Genomic DNA, 19,724 nt, shown 5'->3' with positions numbered 1-19,724 from the left:
GAATGCAGAGAAGCAGACTTCTAAAAAAAATATTATTTTATTTAATAACAAAGAGTATTATTTTCTTGTTGTAAGTCCTATCCTTGAGCATCTACAGGTAACCTCTTGCTTACTCTATGAAAACCAGCACTGCTGCCTATGGAAGTAACTCTGTGAAACAAATAATCTTTTAAATACAAAATTTCAGTTTCCTTAGTTGATGGGACAAGCTCAGCACTTAGGAAAGCACATCACCAGTGTGTACCTTTGCTAGAAAACAATCCACTGGAGCTTTGTTATACAACATTCAAACATCCTGATGAAGTGACAGTAATTTGCAATAAACACGGCATGTAAACAATTACCTGTGACTTGTTACACTTGTTTGTACAAGCAGCTGGCTAAACAGATCTGGGTGCACTTGTAAACGTCGCACCTGATACTGGGAAACAATTGCTTATTATATGATCACTCCAAAAAAGTCAGTGTTTTGTACCTGACAGCTGGCAAGGACTGAGTCTGGATGCTTATGGACACACGGAAAAGAGGAGAAATCAAACGTGAGGTGGTGTTCTTGTGACCACGGAGAGGAGACTTCCAGGTCTAACCCTCCCATGGAGGGAGGTCTTTGTGACAGAGTATTTGATAATAAACACTTTCGCTGGTTGAAGGGTCGTGTGGTGGTAGAGGCGAAAGAAAGTCATTTGGTTACACAAGTGCAAGGAAGAGGTGATTTATTTTCTAGTGGTTTAGCAAGAGGGGTGTAGGATGCTGGTGACACTGCGCGGGGAGCGGGGCCGGGCACGGGACACGGCTGGGCCGGGGCTCCCAGCGGCTCCGAGCCCGCGCCCGCCGGGGCTGCAGCGCCCGGGAGCCGGGCCGGGAACCGCCTCGGCCGCCACAGCTCGGGCCCGCGGAGGAGCGGGCACAGGGGGCGGGCTGGGCGGAGCAGGCGGAGGGACCGAGCGGAGCGGGCACAGGGGCCGGGCGGAGCGGGCAGAGCGCCGGGCCGGACGGGGCCGGGCGGAGCGGGCAGAGCGCCGGGCCGGAGGGGGCCGGGCGGAGCGGGCGGAGGGGCCGGGCGGAGCAGGCGGAGGGGCCGGGCGGAGCAGGCGGAGGGGCCGCCCCGCCCCGCCCCGGCCGCGGCCCCGCGCGGGCGCAGTGCGCGCCCCGCGGAGGGCGGGAGGCGGCGGGGAGGGCGGGGCGCGCAGGCGCGGGGCGCGCGCCGGGCGGGGCCGCGCGGGAGCCGGCGGGGGGTTCCGCGCGCCCGCGGCCGCCGCCCGCGGGGCCGGTGAAGGGGCGGCGGCGCTGCCGGCGCGGGGCCGGGGCCGGTGCGGGGGCGGTGCCGGGGGCTCCGCGGCGCTGCCGCTGCCGAGCTCGGCGGCGCGCAAGGGGCGCCACCCCCACACCCTAACCGCCCGCCCCGCCGCAAAAACGCACCCCAAGCGCAGCCCCCTCCGCCGGCGCTCAGGTGGGGCTGGCGGCGCGCGCTCGGGGGCGCGGGGCGGGGGGAGCGCGGCGGCCGGCGGGCCGGGGCCCGGCATTGTTCGGCAGCCGACAACAAAGAGCGGGGCCGGGCCGGGCCGGGCCGGGGGGGCAGCGCCGGCCCCTCCGCGCCGCCCCGGCCAATCGCGGCGCGCGGCGGCGGCGCGCGGTGACAGCGAGCGGCGCTTACGCTGCGGCGCCCGGCGCGGCCCCCGCTCCCCGCCCCGCGCCCGCCCGCCTCTCCAGAGCCGTCTGGCTGCAGCAGAGCCTCAGACAGAGGAGGGGAGAGGAGGAAAAAAAAAACGCTGAGTGAGTGGAGTGGAGCCTGGGAGGGGCTCCTTAAAGAAACGCTGCCGCCGCTTGGCATTGTGGCCGGCGAGGAACTCGAGGGGGGGAAGCCATCGGAGCTCCTCTCGCTTATCCTCTTCCCACCCCCCCCACCCCACCCCCAGCCGACAAAAAAAAAAAAGGAAAAAAAAAAAAAAAGCCAACCGAAAAAAACCTCGGGGGGGGGAGTCGTGGGGGGGGTCCTGAGAACATCTTATAAACCGGATTGCACTGAGAGGAGGAAAAAAAAAGCAAAAAAGATACAAAATATACAAGCAAAAGGCAACAATTCCCCGGTCTGCAGCAGTCGCCCACCCTCCCTTTCCTTCTCTCCTGCTGGCCATCTGCCTTGGGTTCTCCTTTGTGTCTGATCTCTTACTACTGAGCCGAGCGCAGGCGGAGGGTGCACCACACACAGGGACTATGCCCAGCTCGCTTTTTGCAGACATGGAGAGGAACGGGAGCGGCGGCGGCGGCGGTGGTGGTGGTGGTGGCGGGGGAGAGACCCTGGATGACCAAAGAGCCCTTCAGATCGCCCTGGATCAGCTCTCCCTGCTGGGGCTGGACAACGACGAGACGGGCTCCATTTACGACAACGAGCCTCGGAAAAAGAGCGTGAACATGACTGAATGCGTGCCGGTGCCCAGCTCGGAACATGTCGCTGAGATAGTGGGGAGACAAGGTGGGTGCCTGCATGCCAGGGGGTGTGGGGGCGCGGGTCTCCCCTCCGCGCTGCCGGGCGGGCGGCTCAGATGCGACACTGGCCATTCCCAGCAACGCTGCAGCCGTGCGGTGGTGGCCAGTGCCGGCTTCCCCCAGACAAAGAAAGTGCAGCAGCAGCCGTGGTGTTTCCGAGGAGTGTTATGCATCAGTTTTGAGATGCACTTTCAGCTGCCGGGTTAAGGGAAAAATCACGAAAATAATAAAAATCTGTCCTTTCCTCCGGCTGCAAAAGTTAAGATTTGCAAGAGGAAACGGGAGGAAAATGGGAGCCTCGGTGATTTTTCCCCCCCACCGCCACCCCAAAGTTAGAAAAATCGTGGATTATTTTTAAGGAAGAGAAATGGAGTGGAGAAGTGGAACAATGGGGTTGGAATAAAGCATCCGCAGTGGGGAATATGGCTCATTCGGTACAGCCTCTGCTCCTCACCTTAAGAACTGATTTTATTTTTCCAAAAGGAAAAAGGAAAGTGCTGAGCAGGAATGTGGACTGGCGGGTGTGTTGATTTGTGAGGGCTGCTTGCATTTTATTTTATTTTTCTTGTGGCGGTGCAGTTTTTCTGCACGCTTTTTTTTTTTTTTTTTTTTTTTTTTTTTTTTTTTTTTTTTTTTTTTTGGGTAGCTCTATTTTTATTTTTTTCCCTGTGTTGCCGACCCTGTGAACTGAACTGCAGGTTGGTAGTTTTGGGGCAGTTTGCATGGCAGATGTGTCGGTGGCCACTTGCGATGCCTTTGGGCGTGTGCCAGGGCTGTGGGCTGACATTACTTTACACCGTGACCGAGGCTCCCGGTCGAGATGCCAGCGATCACCTGGGGTTGGGGGCAATGTGTTTCGGGTGGGTGTGTTGTTTTTTTTTTTTTTCCCCCCCTCTCTAGCTGCACCCAAACAATGGGTTGTAACCGGTTCTCCCCCACCACCTCCCCTTCCTCCCCCCCCCCCTTCGCCCTCCATCTCCCGCATCTCGTTCCCAGGTTGTAAAATCAAAGCTCTGCGGGCAAAGACCAACACCTACATCAAGACCCCGGTTCGCGGGGAGGAGCCGCTCTTTGTTGTGACGGGCAGAAAGGAAGATGTGGCCATGGCCCGCAGGGAGATCATCTCTGCGGCCGAGCACTTCTCCATGATCCGAGCCTCGCGGAACAAGAACACAGCCCTGAACGGCACCGTTCCCGGCCCCCCGAACCTGCCCGGCCAAACCACCATCCAGGTGCGGGTGCCTTATCGCGTGGTGGGCTTGGTCGTGGGGCCCAAGGGGGCCACCATCAAGCGCATCCAGCAGCAGACGCACACGTACATCGTGACCCCGAGCCGGGACAAGGAGCCGGTCTTTGAGGTGACGGGCATGCCGGAGAACGTGGACCGGGCCCGGGAGGAGATCGAGGCACACATCGCCATGCGCACCGGCGGCATCATCGAGCTGACGGACGAGAACGACTTCCACGCCAACGGCACGGACGTGGGCTTCGAGCTGAACGGCACGGGCAGCCTCTGGAGCAAGCCCACGCCGCCCAGCATCACTCCCACCCCGGGCCGCAAGCCCTTCTGCAACTACCGCAACGACAGCTCCAGCTCGCTGGGCAGCGCCTCCACCGACTCCTACTTCGGGGGCGGCACCGGGGGGGGCGGCAGCGCCCGCCTGGCCGACTACAGCCCCCCGAGCCCGGCGCTGAGCTTCTCGCACAACGGCAACAACAACAACAACAGCGCCAACGGCTACGTGTACGGCGGGGGCGGCGGCGACGTCCTCTCCTCCCCGGACTGCTGCTCCGAGCTGCCCTTCGACTCGCCGCCCGGCTTCGACCTGGCGCCCGCCCCGCCGCCCGGGGCCGCCCTCCTCTGGCCGCAGTTCGAGCGCGGCCCCGCCGCGCCGCCCTCGCCCGCGCCCTCGCCCGCCGCCGCCGCCTTCCCGGGCGCCGCGCCCGCCAATGCCAACCTGGCGCTGCTGGTGAGCGGCCCCCGGCGCGGCGCCGCCCCGCCCCCGGCGCGGCTCTCCCCGCCCCTGCACGGCAGCGCGGCCGGCACCGAGCACCCGCTGGCGCGGCGGGTGCGCAGCGACCCCGGCGGGCGCCTGCTGGCCGCCTCCTACCCGCTGTACGCCAACGGGCTGGGCGCCCACCTGCCCGGGCTGCCCTCCGACTCCTCCGCCTCGTCCTCCTCCTCCTCCAGCTCCTCGTCCAGCTCCTCCTGCTCCTCCTCCGGCGTGCGGCGGAAGGGCAGCCGCGACTGCTCGGTGTGCTTCGAGAGCGAGGTGATCGCGGCGCTGGTGCCCTGCGGCCACAACCTCTTCTGCATGGAGTGCGCCAACCGCATCTGCGAGAAGACGGAGCCGCAGTGCCCCGTGTGCCACAGCGCCGTCACCCAGGCCATCCGCATCTTCTCCTGAGCTCCGCGGGGCGCGGCCGGCGGGCCGGGGCCGCTCCCGCACCGCCAGCGGGCTGCGGCCGCCGGGGGCTGGGGGGTGGCGCGACAGCGGGTGCATGCTATAAATAATAACGGGCGACTCCATTCTAGTGCTAGGCTAGTTTTTACACTGTACTTTAATACGAAGCTTCCAAAACTCTCCCTTTTTTTATAAACAAACAAGCAAACAGGAAAAAAAAAAAAAAGAAAAAAACAGAAAAAAAAAAAAATTGAAAGTAGAAGATGCTTATGATGATGACAATGGTGTGTGGACTGTTAGTAAAACGTGCTGGTAGTTCTAGGATGCTTATTACAAAATAATTAAATCTATGGGTGGATACTTTTCTGAATGTTCTTGAAAGGGCAAGAAGTTCCTGTGAAAAACCATGATACTGCAGCTTTATCAGACTTTAAAAAAGAAAAAAAAGAAAAAAAAACCAACAAACTGTAACATATCTCTTATATATATTAAAAACGTTTAAAGGTTTTAAAGATAAATTGCATTAATACAGATTGAAGTATTTTATTCTTTTTTGACTTGAAAAATTATATTTCATATTGCAAAGATGTTTACAAGTATTTTAATTTAAGTTCAGTGAACTTTTTGTAGCTGGGTTAAATCTTTTTTATTTTAGTATGGCCTTATGGCAAAGAACACTGTATTATTTTAATATCACACAATTGTGAACGGAATTACAAACCATAAAATGTGTAATGCTTTGAACAGTATTCTGTTGGGATGGAGATTTTATAGGTTCAGAAAAAAATCTTTTAAATCTGCTTCACCCAGCATATTTTCTATTCAGTGATATAAAGCATATTTTATTCTATATTATTACAAAAATGGAAATGTATAAACATATGTCAAAAGGAACTGTTGAAGCTTTCTAACATTTGTATAAATAGAATTCAGTGGAAATTACAAAAATTCTGTTGCACCACTATAGTTTTAGTATTTCTATTTTAATACATTTGTTTACCACTTGTTTATGTATATGTAGGTGACGTTACTTGAGCTTAAATGTACTTTACTGAGCAAAGTTTAAAAACAAAGTATATTTTATTTTATGATAAAGGGCCTTTAACCTCATGGTCAAATACTAATATTATATTTGCTGAGACAAGATTTGAAATTGTATCAAGAGTTTTATTTTTCTGACATTTAAAGTTCTACATAATAAAAGTAAAACTTAAGTAATGGTGCTACTTCATGTTTTTTTAAGTATTTCTATATAAATAAAATAAAATATTACAGAAAAAAAAAAAAAAAAAAGATACCGTGTGGTGATTTGATTTCATGTGCTGAGAATTTTTTTCTGGAATTTTTGTTTCCTGCTTGTGTCAGTTGAACATGTTGGGAGTTAAAACTGTGTCAAGCTGAGGTTGCTGGAACTCATGAAGTCTTCCAGAATAAACCTGCCAGCTATCATACCTTAACACGCTTTTAAGGAAAAAAAATTTGGTTTTTACTATGTGTTATATTGCTGGGGTTTGCCACAGCACAAAATACTATTTTTTTCATAATTTTTAGTCATGAAAAGTACTTGGGTTTGTGTGAATTGTTAGTTTTGGCAGACAAATCACGGGAAGTAAAGGAGCTGAAGGAGGGAGCAGGGGGGGCTCCTGGCTCTGCCCTGCCCAGGCACCGCATCCCAAACTTGCTGTTCCTGGGCACTGCAAGGCTGCAGGAGCCTCCCCGAGTCCTTGACAGTGCTGCTCGGTATTTGGCAGTTGTGGCTGGAGTAATTGGCGTTGACAAGCTGGTTTGAATAAAGGATTTCTTGCCGCGTGCAGCTGGTGTGGCTTTGCTGGGGCAGGGGAAGCTCAGGCGAGCCTCGGACACACGGGCAAACCCCCAGGAGTTGTGGTGCTCGGGGCAGCCCCTGGAACCACGGCTGATGCGTGTTGGGCACATTGCAGAAGGTGCTGCACATCACTAAATGCTTCTCTTTACCCTTTGCAGTGGGTGAGTGGAAACAACAAAGGAAACGCAGAGTGTGTAGCATGTTTCATGTGCTTTACTTTGTGCTTAGCAGGGCATGGGCAGAGCTGCTCTGCTCCGATCTCCTTTATGGATCCAGAGCTGCGGGTTGGGTGGGAAGGGGAGGAGGGAGGATGCGGCAGGGGATGATGGGATCTCTTTGTTTGATTTGATTTGATTTTTGCTTCTTGCATTGAACTGTGGTGGTGGTGTCATCTGATTTATAGAGTTAAAATCCCTCACTGAGTGTTGCATCTATCAGAAATCTTGAAGGTTTGGATGGGGGTGAAAAAACCCCACCCCAAGGCCATGGAAAAGAATCCAGAGAGTGGCAGAGAAGATGTGTTTAAATACAGAAGGGGTACAGACACTGAAAAAACCCTTGCAAAATCAGTTACTTTAGAGAGATCAGGAAGTTTAAGTCCATGTGTATATTTTCTTGATGATGGGTGTTTAGGAAATGCTCTCAAGATGCGTCAATCAATTTCTCATGTCTGTGTAAACATCCTGTGCGGGTTTTCAGGGAAAAGTTGTGAAAATGCCTATAAATAAAAAAGTGAATTTGATCACTTTGCTTGGTTTTCAAGCTTAGTGAAACCGAAAAGTGAGTAAGATGGACAAAAAGTGAAAACCACTCTCCTTTTCTGCCCTGTGGTGTGCAGTCCTGTGTGTGTCCCTGGTGTTGGCAGTGGTGCTGTGGATGGCTGTGAGCAGCCCCTGGCAGCTCAGGGAATGCCCTGGCCTGTCACTAAATCCAACTGGCCTTGCTGTCCATGGCCATTTTTCAGGACTTACTGTTTCTTTACCAGGCTGTGGCAAAAGCAAAGGCAATCAATCCCCTCTTGGTCCATGGCTCTGGCTTTTCAGCCTCTCCATGCTGTTTCAGCCCCTTTACACGCTCCATGTGTGTGTTGTCTCGAGATGGAAAGACGGGCTGTAGTGCCTTAAAAACTCATTGTGTTCACTCCTCTTTGAGAATTTTTTTGCCTGCAGAGGGACCAGTCTGGATTACACTCTTCCTTTGTCATCTAAGGAGTGTCTTTTGCCCAGCCTTCCAAATGTGATGCCCTGTGGTGGTGGCAGACCAGGGGGCTCAGCAGCACTCACCCCCAGGCACCTCCAGTGCCTGGACCCTGTGCTGCTGGCAGAGCTGGTGCATCCCCCTCTCTCTGTTGGAGGGTGCTGCAGGGTGCCCTGGCACATTGTGCTGGGGCTCATTGCTTGCTGGGCTGCCCTGATGTGCCCTGAGCCCAGCTCTGCTCCCAGTGTGGATGTAAATCCCCCATCCTTTGCCAGCAGAGACGAGTGCACGGGAGCAGGGACAGTGTGGGGAGGAACGTGCAGGCTGCCCATGTGCTCTGCCCCCCAGATTTATGCTGTAGGTCAGTCCCTCAGACTGCAGAGGCCATAAATCAGTGCAGAACTTGTCCCAGGGTCGGGAGCCATATGGTGTGCAGGAGCAGGAGAGGAGAGGGATGCCCACGCCAAAGGCGAATAAAGGCCTGTGCTCGGGGCCAGAATATTTCAAAGCCTCACAAAGGGGCAAAGTTCAGTTTCTAATTGAGTGCTTTGAAATATATAGATGTATATGGTCAATGTTTATGTTCCAGAACAAAGCCCACTTTGTCTGCCCAGTGTTTGTGTGTCGGTGCTGGGAGCTGTTCCTGGGGGTGTCCAGCTCAGAGCTGCTGTGGGTGCCCCTGGCACGTGCCAGCCCCTGCTTGGGGCACTGCTCAGGACCTGCACGTTTGGGGGAGTTTCCTGCCTTTCCCAACACATTTGTATGGTTCCCAGCACATGTACACATCATTATCTCAAACCAGGCTACATTTACATATGTAAGAATTATTATATACAAAGCCCTAAGCTTAATTATTCCTCTGTCCATATCTTGCACTTCACAGAATTTGCATAACAATCAGACATCAAAGCCAGAACCCTTTACTGGAAGAAAGGTCTTTCCACTATATTATTTTAATAAAATAAATTATAATGATCAATTAAATCAAAATTTACTCTTTAGATTTTTTCCTGCAAATCTATTGAAATGAAAGTTAAAAGCAAATTTTAAATTTAGTAATAAGAATCTAACATAGTAAGGTATTTAAATTAAATTGCTTTTTGTTTGATATTTCTCACTCCTTGCTGCCAACCCCCTCACCCATATTTTTTCTCCATTCTCCTTGTCTTGCCATTTTGGAAGTTGAAATGATGCTTTGCTGTCACTGAAGTGGATGTGGATTCTGCAGCTGGAAGAGCACGCTGGTGAGTATTGTGTTTAATTCATCTAGAAATAGCAAAAAAGAATTATTCGCCCTGCCTTTGCTTATTTGTGTTTCCTGTAACTTGAGTTGGCCCTCGAGTAGAGATGATTTAATTAGAGAACAAAGACTATTTTAAATCAAAGGCAGGCAAGGGAGGCTTCAGTCTGTAAAATCATTTGCATTTCTGGTTTACCTGTTTATGACAGTCTACCTGGCAAGCGCCAAAGGGCCCGAGTTTGCAGGTGAATACTCAGTCCAGCAGTGAGGGATGGTGATAGACACTCCTAACTTTGTGTTCTCTTGCTTCATACTCAGGAAATATAGAGCTATACATAAATGTGATCATAAATCCAATATGTTCTTGTGTATGTAACTGATTGCATAGAATCATCCAGAGAAATCACAAATTAGAAAGTCTTTCCCTTTTTAGTGCATTAGTGCTAACAGAAACTTCCTGTAATTATGGAAAAAACTTTTATTGCAGTTTTATTACTTAATATTAAGATTTTTTAATGAAGCTTTCACAGTTGGATATATAAAATAATTATATCTCATCTAAGTTTTAACTTTGATTAAAAAGCAAAAAGCTTATTTGGTCTTAGTGAGATAGGTTCTATCATGATGTGCTTCTACTGTGGTGAATCTGTACCAAAACTATCCAGGCACTTGGTGTATGGATTATTCTTTAGTGTTATTTGTGCAGATAGAGCATGTGCAGCTCAGACTGTGCCCCAGGTATATACAAACATACATGTACAGCACTGGGAGCACCACAGAGCCCTGATCTTTAAAGATTTGTGTATTTTGGGAAAAAGCATCTGTCATGAGAAATTGAATTTGGGGCCTTAAAGAATATCAGGTGGGCTGTGGCTACAGAAACCACAAGTATCTGCCCTGGGTTGCATTTTTCTGAGTTTGGGGCTCCATGAAATAGTAGGATTTAGTTCTCCTCATAAAGTAAACTGACAAGGAGGGTTTGTTTGCATATATACACTTACCCAGGGCACACAGGTAATATTTCTCCCTAATGTGGGTTTGTTGGTTCTTTTTATTTGGGAATTGTTTTGCCCTGTCCTTTTTAACAGCTTATAGCTCTCCACTGCTAGGATGATTATTGTTTAAGAAAACCAGTCAGTTAAATACTTAATACAAAAGTGCATCTTATACCTTTGCCATGACAAATGTGATTGATTAGCTGCCTTGAGAAATTTATAACCTTTGATAAGATTGCACAAGAGAAGTGCTTTGTTAGTTTTCAGTGGAGAATGGAAACAGATTTTTGATGTTCCTCATTACTGGTTTTCCACTTGTGATGGAGATAAAATACAGTAAAGTGCTTTTTCCTCTTATGTACAAGGGCTCTTCTGCCTTTCATACCTGGCAGAATTGTGTGGCCCACTTTGTATTATCATGAATGGCAATTGCCTTGTAAATGTGATGGCCATGAATGGGCGAATAGTCTGTCATCTCTTATTTTGTCCTTTGTCTTTATGCTTTATTCACTTTTACCCTCTACAAAAGAGCTTTAATTTAGACCTGAGACAACAGTAGCAGTGCTCCAGTTCATTATAGATCTAGTGGCAGTTTTATTTCATTTTGATGGTCTTTATATTTTGATGGGTGTACTAAACAGTAGAAGCCATTTTAATCAAAAGAAAATTTCAATGAGAGCATGACCTGTAAACAGTGGTTTTGTAAGAGTCACAAAAGTTTCTGTTACACATTTGGAAATTATTTCCATGATTTAACTGCAAAGGGCAAGTAAATCACCTCCCTGTAAGAGTTAGAAAAAGGAGTGCTTTTCAGGATCTTTAGTTCTGTTAACTGACTCATTGTATCATCTCAGCTAATTAATTTCACCTTTTCTGTGCTTCAGGATTTCCATCTGTGAATGAACTAATGACACCTACTTACAGGCAGTATTGAGAAGATTAATGAATTGACATTATTGAAGTATCCTGAGGTGGAAGTCCTGATGTAAGTACAGAATACTATTACTGATGCTTCCTAATTAATCAGTTCACAATATGCAGCATGTGGAATCATACTGGTTTGGAGCAAACAAACACTGGATTGTGTTTGCAGCCCGTGGGTGGGTTTTTTCCCAGATTTCTGGTTTTTCACGTTATTTGAACCATCCTTCCTGGTGCGTGTGAGAATCTCCCATCCTCCCGTGGCACTTAGGGGTGAGATGGGTTTGACTCAGAGGAAATAGGTGATCCCAGTGATACATGTATCACCCTGGAAGCTTTTGCTGTGGATACAGAGAGGAAATTTCAACACGGGGTTTTCTCTCCTCTTCTGGTGAAACACTGGTAACACTTTAGCGCTGTGCTTTTATATGGGGGTGAAGATGTTAGTGTTACAAAAAAACATCCAGGATCCAGAATCCCAGCAGGGGAATTCCTGCAGGTGAAGGTGGTGGGAGGAGTGATGTACACCAGGAAGCATTGGAAGGGAATTGATGGTGCCAAATTGGTTGTAATTTATGTGGATAACAATGGCTGTTCTTACAGCTCATGGCTGGGCTGCTGTTTCCATAAAAATATGGCTACAACTGTGCAGGTCTTACACTAAATGCTTAAAAATGGAAAAATAATAATAAAAAAAAGCTGGAAAGAGTTGAATTTGTCTGAGCCTTGCTCTGATTAAGTAGAATTAAACATGTACCTAAATTCCCGTCATTTGGAGTACACAGTTGACAAAAGAGGTGAATGCAGTTGCTGCCTGTATCAATTTCCAGAGACTGGTCATATTCCTAAATGTCTTAATATGTTTTTTGTTGGAAATAGAAGTCACAAGATATTTTTTGGACTTGTAGCTGTTACACAAGTGCAGTCAGGGAGGTTTAAAGTTTCACAAACATTTGTGTTTCTTTCTACTTATGTCACTTCTTAATAAAAAGAGTCCATCACGTGCAATTATGAAACTGCTTCATGTTTGACACAGCTGAAGATGTTTTCAGGCCACAAAAATGTAATTTTCTATGAGTAATTTAAATTAAAACCCCACTCTGGCAGAAAATGTCCTCAGTCTTTGGAGTCACATGGTTCTTGGAAAGCTCTTCCTTGGCTGTGCAGGAGGTCAGACTTTTAAGGAGAGAGTCTGTGCACAAATGTGCAGTGCTGCTAATGAGAGGAATTTCACACTTCTCCCCTCTGCCTCAAGCTCTGTGTTCATCCTGCCTGCTGCTGCTCTGAAGCCCTTGGAATTAGATGTTATAATGAGTGCTGGGCCATCACTGAGCTGGTGCAGCCACAAGCTGCAACTCTGGCTGGGACATGACTTCCAGAAGGTAGGGTCACCCCCTCTGCAAAAACAAGTAGTACTTGAAAGTGGGGTCTCCTGTTTGTTTCTGAGAGCATCTCAGCTCTGTGGCTGCCCTTCCTCTCCCCAGTGGTGATTTTCAAGCCAAACAGCCCTTTCATCATTGCTCTGGCTTAGCAGCAAAGTTGTCTGTTGATAATAGCAGGCTTCACTTCTTCCCCAGCTAACTGGTAGTCAGGCAGCCAAAGAATGGCCTATCCAAAATTAGGATATGCTCAATGCACCATCCACTGGTGTGGTTCCCATCAGCCTAATTACATGACTTTTGGGTCAGACAATGTCTCATTGTGTGGCCCTTGGCAGCCACGGGATGCCTAATGCTGCATGAATGTCTAATGTGGAGTTTGATGGCTATGACCAGGCTGCAGTTCCACACTGGAATTGAAAACATCCGTGTAGTTTCCATAGAAAACCAGGTCAATGGTGCCTCCATAAAGCACTAGCCCCAGGGAAAGCTGTTGGTTGCTTGTTGCCTGTACAAATCTGTGCAGGGTGGGCAGTTTACTGTGCATTTCTCTTTCAGGTAAATGGCAATTAAGGAGTCAGATTGATTTAGTCTTTAATGACCTAATTTAGAATCCTAATTTATGGCAAGCACCATCCCTCATCCATTTATCTCTATATTTTCTTCTATTTTGGGCTTTTAAGAACAATTTGGAAGTATCTTACAAAGACTGCAAGCACAATGAAGATGGTTTTGTACCCATAGATTAAAAAAATAATTTTATTTTTCTTTGACTGCAAAAATTTTAGGTAGAACTACCCTATCTTTATGTTTCCTGTAAAATCCTGCCTTTTTTACAGGCAAAAGCAAGGTATGAACATAAAATGCAATTCATTGTAGATGAAGGCTGTAATATGCTTGTTCATTTCAAAGGAGAATGTATAACTAATTACATTTTAATTGAATCTCTAACGTCAACAGCTGTTTTTAAAGGATCTTTTTAAGCTACATTTATTTTTAGTATTTAGTATAAGATTGTCTTTCTTTGCACGAATCTCTCTCCATGCATTATTGCCCTTTAGAAAGTTTTCCTTCTTTTAAAGTATCAGTTAACACTAGCATCCATTAAAGATTAAGCTGGTAAAATTTGGTTTTAAGATGCTTGATATGACTTTAGATGTCGAGAGGGAAAAAATATGACACCACTAAAATCCGTTTTGTTCTCTTTTTCCTCCCAGAATTAAGAGGTTCCACTTGCACCCCAAAGAGCCAAGGCCAGTCCTCAGGTGCTGGTGGTTTATTCTGGCTGGTTGTTATCAGTTCCTCCACAAGGCAGCTGCTAATTACAGTAAACAGCACAACTTTCTCTTCAGGTGGAGGAAGCTACAGTGGTTTAGTCCTTCCCTGCTAAATCCACAGCAGCATCTGTGAGTATCCTTTAACTTGGAGGGATCAAAAACCAGCTAAGTGTTGTTAACATGAAAAAACTTTATTAAACTTGGGGTTTCATGTATCAGGGTTTGGTTCTCTTGATTTCCTGGGATATGTGTGGAGGTTAAACCTGCCCCCCAACACCTTCTCTCTGCCCTCACCAGAGGGGTTGGTTATGTCCCAGTGGGTTTGCAGGGAACCTGTGTCTTGCTGGCCATGAGCAGCTCTTTCCCATGTATGGTTCAGAATCTTAAGCACTCCAGAAATGGAATTACCTGAGAGATGATCACTGTATTGCTGTGCAGGAATATGTAGCTAATATCAGTTTATTGTTTTCTGTATAATTTCTGCATAAATTCTGCTCTATATTTTTCCATAAACATCATAGCCCAGTAATCAAGAGAGCCCTGTGTTGGTTTTGGAAGCTAGTTCCATTAGAAATTGAAATGGCAGTGTAGTTGCTAAAATTGAATAAGCAATAAATAGAAATTCATTATCTCTTGCAGAAAACTAGATAGTAGTCTCAGAAAGACTTGACATCTGAGGCTAGAATATTAATTGATGTAGTGGCAGTAAAATAATGGCAAATCAGAAAAACTGGTGTATCTTTTAGTTAACACCTGCAAATGCATAGTGATTATGTTTTCACTGATAAATGGAGATTTGTGAGACCCATGATTTGCAAGAGAAGAGCTGACCCCTCGTATTTTAGTGTTAAATCTCTCTTCTCTGCTTATAAGTGCACTGCTTCTAATTTTGATTATGTTAGGCAAGTGTAAATCCCAGTTAACATTGGTGACATTGCTGTAATTGCAGATATCTGGAGTCAGTGTCTTTGAGAGAAAATCAAACCAGTATGGTCAGATTCCTTGGAGGGGGAATCTCTGAAAGCAAAGTAAATAATGAGAATGATAGGAGCCATCCCTTCCTGATGCTGCTGGAAATGAGAGCTGAATCTGACCCGATTAACACCACGGCTTAAATAGGATTTTTAATGAAGCATGCAACAGCTCTTACAGAAAAAAAGCTTCTTTTGTTTCAGTAGTGTAAAGGAGACAGAAATATGTGTGTGGTGTTCCTTCAGCTCTCAAATGTCCATTTCTGATGGACAGATCAGCCATTCCTGGAGCAGCTCAAACCATTTTAATGGGACAACTGAGACTAAAAATGATCCTTGGGGAGTTTGATTTAGCTCTCAGACAGTCTTGGCTTGCTGTATTAGGGAGCTGTGAAGATAAATTAACTGCCATTAAAACATGTTCAAAATTCTGGATTGGAGAGCTCAATAGAAATGTGAAGCATATCTTGTTATGTTGGATGCTGTGGAATTAGCACCATGGTTTATCCCTAGCATTCTGCAATAATTTCTCTGTGCTGGGGCAGAAAAACAGATCCAGTAAGAAATGTGCCACAGCTGGGCTGATGGAGGCTGCAGTGAAACAGCATTTTGATTTGTTGTGTTCTCAGAACTTTGCTTAATGTGTTACTATTTCTTCATGTTAGAGCTGATTGAATTCCATAAAACTGAATTCCAGGAGCTGAATAACTACATGGCTTTGTATTAGGAGACATACCCATCACTTCAGCATTGCTTTCCTGGTGTCAACAGCACCATCCCTGTACCAAGGATGTTCTGCACAGCTGGGAAAATGCACAACACTTTGTGCAAGATGAACATGTCCTGCATGCTGAGCTGTTGAGAGGTTGTGTAACTTGACTGGAGTCAAGGATGGAGCAGGTGTGTTGTGTGTGGCTGAGAACACAGGCAACACATGTTGTCTCTGTCAGAAACATGCTTCTCCTGCTCTGAGGGCTGTTTAGGTTATCTGTGTATAAAATCATGTGCTGCAAGAGAAAGGGAATTTGTGCCCTTTGAAGAAACTCCTCCAGCTTCTCTTCTGTCTCTCTTCCATGTGACACACCACTATTTACATTTTTATTATTCATCTCTTTCCTCCACCCTCCTCTTGCTCCAATCTTTCATGTAGTTAGAGTCTGGCTTTGGGCTTGCTGGGGGTTGCAGATTTTCATTTCAATGTCTTACTGAATTTTTTGGCACTGGAGCAGAAGCCAGCCTGTCTCACAATGGTTCCTTTTCATATTAGACAATGCCAGGTTAATAAGTGAACTGATGCACTTTTTAAAAGCTTGGTTATTTATTAATTACCTCTATCTTTAGGTATATACCTGCACTTGGAAATGATCAGTCATGGTTTTTTCATGTTGCCTTGCTCTTTCTGTTCTCTTATATCAGCACGGAAAACCATGGTGTTGGTACTGGACTCACCTCTGGAAACCAGTGTTTGCAACCCATTTATCTGAAAATTGTCTTTCTGGATCATCTTTTCTGCTTTTTTGATGAAAAACTTGAAGATGCCACGGCCTTTCTTTTCTTCCTTCTTGGCTCACAAAAATATAGCAAAACTTTCCCATTTACAGACCTGCCAAGCAGCTACCTGAGTGTGTTGAGCACTTACAGGCACAAAGTGAGAAGTGAAAGTCAGGAAAGAGAACTGGGTGGAATAAAACATTTGAATCCAGACCTTCCAGTCACACAGTGAGATGTGTTTGACTTCAGAGAAATGAGCATTTGCAATCACCTGGATAATTTACTGGTACCTATCTAAACAGGAGTTGCTAAACCTCCTAAATTCAAATAGTTTAATTTTGAGGGAAAACCTACTGGTCCAAACCAGTCTGGATGCAAATGGGGGGAGGGAAGGCTTGTTTGGAAGCACAAATGTAACAGACAGAGGAAAAGGGGGGAAGTGAAGAAAGGCTGGAAAAGCCAAGTGTTGGGTAAAAATTCACATCATTGTAGTGATACACTGAGGACCACCAGCATTGCCCTCTAAAGGTTATTGAAAATGATTGGGAAATTCTCTGTCAGATCTGTCGGTGCTTTAGATGGCACAAAACTAGATACTTTCCATGCTGTAAATTTATTTTTTTTTTTTTAGCATAAAATTTGATTAGAATCCAGGAAATTCCTTAGAATTTCAAGAGAAGGGATGTGCTGCAGTGCTGGGGCATGGCAAAGGTGCATTTTCACAGGTGTTCTGATCATTAATGAGGGGCTGTTCATGATACAGGTTATCACCTGGTGAGATAAATGTGATCTGAATCAAGATGCAGTGCAATCACACTTCTGTCAAATTAGCCTGGATGAATGATGCAAAGTTTATGCAGCTTTATGTTTTCAGATTAGTTTTATGCCTGCCGTGGGAGGACAGCTGACAGTGAGCCAGGCAAGGTTAGCAGCTGATCTGGTGTAAAGTCTTCCAGTGCAGAGTCACTCCAATTAAAAAATTATTCAAAGAATTTAGCAAAGGCAAAGTGAATTTGCATTGGCCCAGTGCTCTCCATCAGTGGTCACAATGTTGTGTAATGCCATAAAAGCAGATTAGCTTCTCTTTAGGTCACTAGCACAGATCCCTGAGGATCAATTTTCTAGGCCTAAGCAGGGGCTTAGGTGACACCAGGCTGAGCTCAGCACACTGAGGGACAGACAGCCTGGCAGGTACTATAAATGTGTGTGCAGAGTCTCATCTTGCATCTTAATAGTGATGATTTTTAGAAAACTTTATGCATGTTATAATTCCGAAACCCACCTGCAGATGTTTCTGGCACAGCAAGCTGGAGAAGAATGAGCTCCCCTGAAATGAAAGGTTAATATCTGATTTTGTATCAATGCTGGTTGCATTCCCTGGAGCTAGCTGTTAAAGTCTCTGCTGATTGCCAAATAGGTGTTAAAGGCTTCCTCTACCCAGCTCCATCTTCCCTCTGTGTCTCCTCCAAGAAAGCTGAGGGAATGGATATCCCAGGTGGGATCACTGAACCCAGCATTCTTTATTCTCTCAAAGATTGGAAATCATTAAAGACAAACATGATGGGTGAGTGGTGTTTAATCAAGAGCTGTCTTTAAGTGGGTTTAGTTGTGAAGTGGTAAGGGGTTAGAGAGGCTAATTTCCTTGTTATAAATGGGCCCACCTTAATCTGATCATTGGAAAAGGGTAATCCATGTTTTGTGGAATAAGGAAACATCACTGCTAGATAAGCAGACCGTTCATTTTCAGTGGTTTTCTCCAATTTTAATATTTGTGTCAGAAGGGCTGTGTCTCCTTTATGCATCAAAGACAATTTGAAACAAATAGAGAACCTGTAAATACTGGTGCAGCATTTTAATCTCCCTGAGTTCCAGGTGTGTCTGTGGCTTCTCCCCTCAGTGCTCCATCAGGATCTGGGGAGTGTGAGCTGCTGTCATCACCCAGTGCTGCACAAGGTGGGGTCCTCAGAGAAAGGACCTGCTTTGGAGCTGCACCCAGGGTGCTTTCCATGGGGTTCTTGCTCATTACTGACAGGAGTAACTCAAGAGGCTTCACAATCTTCTGTTGTGCAGCTTTGGTCAAATTGTTCTGTTTGTGATTGTGTTAAAAGATGTTTAACACAAAGTTTGGGGTATTCCTCCTTAAAAAAAGTGGTGGCTGCAAGAGAAATTTCTCCCTGCAGTTTCTACTAGGAAGACTTGCCCAGGTGTGTTTTTCTCAAATGGCTGCTCTTGTTAGAACCTGCAGAGGAAAAGGGAAAATTGTGGCCAAGGAGCCACCTGCTTGGAGGTGCCAGTCTTTTCTCTTGGTCAGCTGAGAGCTGGGAAGGACTCCTGGTAACTCCTTTCTCTTGCTTTCCTTGTCTTCTTGTCAAAAGAAACAACTGCAGACATTGTTAGAGCCATGTGTCGTCTCAGTTCAGGGTGGTATTGGCTTCCAAATTGTCTTTTTTCCCCAGAACAATGCAGTGATCATTGGTGGCAATAACTGAGCTGTGTGGTAGACAGCTCCTTCCAGCTGTCTGCTGAGGAGTACCTTGTTCCAGTGGAGCTTTTCTGCCTGTCCTGAGAGTCTACATGGCATCAGTGGAGTCTTCAACCCTGCTGGATGAAAATGGATTCTGTAAGAACAAAGTAGGCTTGCCTATTAATCTATAGATAAGCTGCTGTTTAAACCTCCTTTTCTGCTCTCTTTGAAATTAAACCATCCAAATAGGAGTTTTGAATTGATTCAGTTGTGTTTTTGTTTTTCTCTGTGGTAAGTGCAGCTTTCCCTCTCTGGAGAGTGCCTGTCCCTCCTCCCACTGGAGTGAGGCAGCACTGGCATCTGTGCAAACCTCCTTGCTCGGGTTTCCCCACTGGGAGTTTTCCACCCTTGCTGCCCACAGTGGCTCTCTAGAAACCACCTTTCTTTCAAAATCCCTCAATTAACTGTGAATGGTGCCAGGAAAGAGCCTGACCCTGTTATACTTTCTCTGTGCCAGACCTGGCTGCTGGCAGAGGAACTCTCCATATGGCTCAGCTTTTGCCATTTTTCCTGTGCTTCCCAGATAAGCTGACTGACCTGAGAGTCCACTTGGCCCTGGCACAATTTAAGCTGTACATAATCACATGAGCAAAGTAGAAGTGAAAAGCCAGTAACAGTGTGGTTTCTGGGCCAGGCATTAATTGGGCTGGGGCAGAGCTGATTTCAGGTCCCAGATCTGCTGCAGCCACCATCTGAAATTTTAGGAGGGTTGCTTAACACCTCCCTGTCAGCCTTCCTGGTTTGGCCAGAGGGAGCAGTGCTCCTGCTTGGTCCCACAGCTTTCTGCCATCCATCCTTTGGGGCAGGGCTGCTCTTTGTTTATGGGCTAGGCAGCATGACAGGGATCTCATCTTGCTTGGGGTCTGTGCAGTCTCCAGTAATAGTAACACAGACAATCAGTTAACTGGCTCAGAAACAAGCACTCAAACAATATGCCTGTGAGCTTTTTCTTTTCATTGGATTTTATTATGATATGGTCTTTGTTTGATCCACTCTATACCTCTAGGAACAT

The 19,724-nt window shown here is 46.8% G+C and overlaps 1 protein-coding gene across 3 annotated transcripts; it reads left to right on the top strand.

The window, feature by feature from the left end:
* Positions 1–1,196: 1,196 nt before the first annotated feature.
* Positions 1,197–6,110, top strand: MEX3B (mex-3 RNA binding family member B). Of its 3 annotated transcripts, none has more exons than XM_079317780.1 (3): positions 1,197–1,450; positions 2,237–2,473; positions 3,484–6,110. In XM_079317780.1, the coding sequence occupies exons 2-3, from the start codon at positions 2,239–2,241 to the stop codon at positions 4,893–4,895; spliced, it is 1,647 nt and encodes a 548-aa protein (XP_079173906.1). In that variant the 5' UTR covers positions 1,197–1,450; positions 2,237–2,238; the 3' UTR covers positions 4,896–6,110. The 3 variants fall into 3 exon arrangements, with proteins under 3 accessions (XP_079173906.1, XP_079173905.1, XP_079173904.1); XM_079317779.1 differs by having other exon boundaries at positions 1,197–1,773; XM_079317778.1 differs by having other exon boundaries at positions 1,197–2,473.
* The last annotated feature ends 13,614 nt before the right edge of the window (positions 6,111–19,724 follow it).

The sequence above is a fragment of the Erithacus rubecula genome (assembly GCF_903797595.1).
Source record: "Erithacus rubecula genome assembly, chromosome: 14".
Taxonomy (NCBI): domain Eukaryota; kingdom Metazoa; phylum Chordata; class Aves; order Passeriformes; family Muscicapidae; genus Erithacus; species Erithacus rubecula.
This window is presented reverse-complemented; position numbering and strand designations above follow the sequence as displayed.

Coding starts and splice junctions, on each gene's coding strand:
- MEX3B (XM_079317778.1), top strand. CDS start 2,215: ATGCCCAGCTCGCTTTTTGCAGACATGGAGAGGAACGGGAGCGGCGGC. Junction 2,474..3,483: donor TGAGATAGTGGGGAGACAAG/GTGGGTGCCTGC, acceptor TCTCGTTCCCAG/GTTGTAAAATCAAAGCTCTG.